This window comes from Astatotilapia calliptera, chromosome 8 (genome assembly GCF_900246225.1).
Source record: "Astatotilapia calliptera chromosome 8, fAstCal1.2, whole genome shotgun sequence".
Taxonomy (NCBI): Eukaryota; Metazoa; Chordata; class Actinopteri; order Cichliformes; family Cichlidae; genus Astatotilapia; species Astatotilapia calliptera.
Genome location: NC_039309.1, coordinates 717,501 through 720,899, shown reverse-complemented (window position 1 = coordinate 720,899; position 3,399 = coordinate 717,501). Strand labels below are relative to the sequence as shown.

The window sequence follows — 3,399 nt, the reverse complement described above, 5'->3', positions numbered from 1 at the left end:
TGAAGTAGCCATGGTGCTAACGAGTCGGCTACGAGCTAAGCTAAGCTAGCGAAACAGTACAGAGACAGAGAGTGAATACTTTGGCTATAAATTAGGTAGTGAGCACACAGAAAGTGTGCTTCTGATAAGCACGTGAAGATTGTAATATGAAAAAAGAATGTTTCTAACAGTTCTTAATTAAATTGCTAAGCAGATAAGCTACTCAGAAACACCACTGTGTTTGAGCGAGCGAACACCAAGTGACAAGGCCACTGGTTTTTAAAGCAACTTTTGAATCAAATAATCATCAGATGAGTCATAAGTGAAACAACCGTGAGGTTCAACCATAATATTTGCATGATTCATACTTAAGCCTTCGATAATCGCAGCGGTTCGGAGACTAATTTAAGCCCTGTGGTGCTTCTGTATTCTAACTCTGTATTTCTGCATGAAAAATGAGAAAAACTTGGTAGGACATCAGCGCACAGGCAGTTTATTTTGCACATAAAGATTGAGACCTCTATCCCATCCAGAGAGGTGTGCATGCAGGTGATACCGACTTTGAGACGCACAGGTGTTTGCTCTTATCCTCCAAACATAGCGGCGCAGATACATTTCCCCTGATAATGAGGAGGCGTGTAGGATAAAGGTATACTCGTGAAAGTAGAATAAGGACTTACTTACTGACCTGTTGTCCTCTCTCCTCCTCTCAGATCGAAGGAGCTGATAAAGGAGGCCATCTTGGACAATGACTTCATGAAGAACCTGGAGCTGTCTCAGATTCAGGAGATCGTGGACTGCATGTACCCGGTGGATTATGGGAAGGACTCGTGCATCATTAAAGAGGGTGACGTGGGCTCGCTGGTGTTTGTGATGGAAGGTGAGGAACCCACGGTTTGGTTTTCTGTCACTCTTCAGGATCTATTTATTTATTTCTCTGTCAGCAGTTATTTTTAAAGCGAGGTATTTCTGGCAGAAATTTCTCTTTTCAAGAACTTTTCAGGTTTGGGGAATTTGGGGAAAATTCTGGGTGAAAAACTACTTTTGATCTGAGGTGAGGGGACTTTTGAACCAGGCCGTGCAGCTTGTTGCCACTCAGGTCTGTTCTGGTTGTTAGACTTTCCTGTGTCATTTTTTTTGTCCTGAGAGTTTATCAGATGTTTCTTTTTTGCTGGTTCTTAAAGAACTTGATGTTTTTCCTTGAACGAATAAAAACTGTGCATTTTGAGCTGTAGTTGTAGTGCAATGCTCATTGTGAGCATCTTTGAATGTGTGGTTGGTGACAGACAGCACCTCTCCTCACTCCGAAGCTTTTTTTAAAGGAACTGTCTCACATTAGATAATACAAATCTCATCTCTAGAAGAAGCCGACCCTTCAGGTTTGCTTTAACGATCGTGTTTCTCCAAACTAAACCTGCCATTGTGCCTCTGAGACCATCGGTGGGTGAATGAAAGTTTGTAAAGAGGTTTGAAGACGAGAACACTGAGCCAAACCTTTGGAGACACAGAAACGTGAAAAAGTTCATTACGGCGGCTCGTGAGGAAATCGTTTATCACTACACGAGAAATAGGATTCCAGCTTTCAGCTTCTTGAAATAAATAATTATGGAACTCATTTATTCTTTAATGACTACATTTCCTCCAATGAGCTGAGGAGTGAATAATTTCACAGGTCTTCTGTGTGGCGGTGAATTCATGAAGTGTAGCGACATGGAAACTCCTTAACAAGCGGTATCTCAGAGTTCCGTGACATTTCCGCCTGAAGTTTCCCAGAGCGCCGTTCGACCTTCAGGATGTACTTTGCTCGGCCGCCGGGAACATGTCAGAGCAGCGCGGCATTGCGTAACGTGTCAGAGCGCCTGAAGGCTTTCACCTCCACTCTGCTGCTGGTTTCCCTGCTGCCTTCACACCACACACTACTTCTGCTGCTGTGAGGAAGAGGAGAACTCAAACACAACATTTTTCTGCTTGTGGAAAAAAAAAATCACAAAAATCGTCCTGTAGGTAAAAAGTAACTTAGTGCGGTCACAAAGATGAATGACAGTGTGTCTGAACAGCCAATCAGTGAGCAAACGGCAGAAAAGAAAGAGAGGAACGAAGAATGATGGGAACGTGTCGGCACGAGTTCACTGCTCACAAGAACTGTGACATCACTACAGCCACATCACCAACTATAACTAACTAACTAACTAAGTAACTAAGTAACTAACTAACTAACTAACTAACCTGTGAATCAACTGCTGGAAAACGACAGGACAGGAAATAAAGTGACTGCAGACAATGTTCAGAGTCTCCCTCGTGTTTTTCACTGAACAGGACGCTCCGCCTTCATCACCATCAGCTGTTTCCAAAAATCATGGATTTCCACAAGAAACTGAAACGTCACTGAAGCATGGCATCGCATGTAACATTAGACCGCCGTGAGGTCATCACTTGACGAGATGGAGCTGTCACCTACAGAGGACTTCAGATCATTTGGGTGCTTTTGATTCACGTTCAGTCATTAGTTTGTTTAAAGGAATGAATTAAAGAGACTCAATGTAACAATGTAACATATTCTTGTTTTATTAGGAACAAAAAGAACTTGCAAATTTACCAAACATGTCTCAGTTTGGCTGACAGGTTAGGGTTAACGTGACTGCCTGAGTCTGAACAAGTCAAATTCATTATTGAGCTTTATTATAAATAAAAACATAAAATAAATAAATTAAATAAAACACGCAACGGTCCCGTGGAGGACAGGCAGTGGGCTGGAATCAGGCTGAAACCCTGATGCAGGGAGTTCTCACCTGTTGTCCACATGCTCTGTCACGGTTTGCGGGGCAAGCCGTGTGGATTTGTAGTAAGGACCCAAAAGGCGGCAGCTCTGGTGCAGGTGAGTGTTTATTTACAGCAGTGGGTACAAACAGCAACGGGGTGTGAACATGAAACCGAAACCTAAACTGGGTAAACTAACAACACAAACCAGGAATGACGGTGCAGGGAGGTCCGGGGAAATACATACAGGGAGACCGAGGGGAAACAACACAGACGAACCAGCAACTACTATGACAGAAGACACAACTTAAATACACTCAGAGAACACAGGGGGATTACATACAGGTGGGAACACAGCTGGGAGTAATTAACATGACAAGACTAGGGAGGCAAACTGAAAACACTCACATAAGACACAGACCTTCACAATAAAACAGGAACTTACACATGAAAGGACACAAACTAAGAAACGCGGACTAGATACAGGAACACACGGGCAGAACAGAGTAAACACTAACCAGAGGAAGAACAGAACCAAAATCGCGAAGAGAAAACACAAAACGCTGGGTCAAAAGGACCCAGGATCATGACATGCTCAGACAGGACTGAGGTTCTCGTCCCTGCTTTGTTCCTCTGATGTTTCACTCGCACTGACTAACCAAC

The 3,399-nt window shown here is 43.4% G+C and overlaps 1 protein-coding gene across 1 annotated transcript in view; it reads left to right on the top strand.

Moving 5' to 3' along the window:
* The first annotated feature begins 689 nt into the window (after positions 1-689).
* The window catches only part of LOC113027924 (cGMP-dependent protein kinase 1-like), a 53,018-nt gene continuing 50,308 nt past the window's right edge, over positions 690-3,399 (top strand). Inside the window, exon 1 of the mRNA XM_026177760.1 lies at positions 690-859. Within this exon, the coding sequence (XP_026033545.1) occupies positions 736-859 (124 nt within the window). The 5' untranslated portion in view covers positions 690-735. The remainder of the gene's footprint in view (positions 860-3,399) is intronic.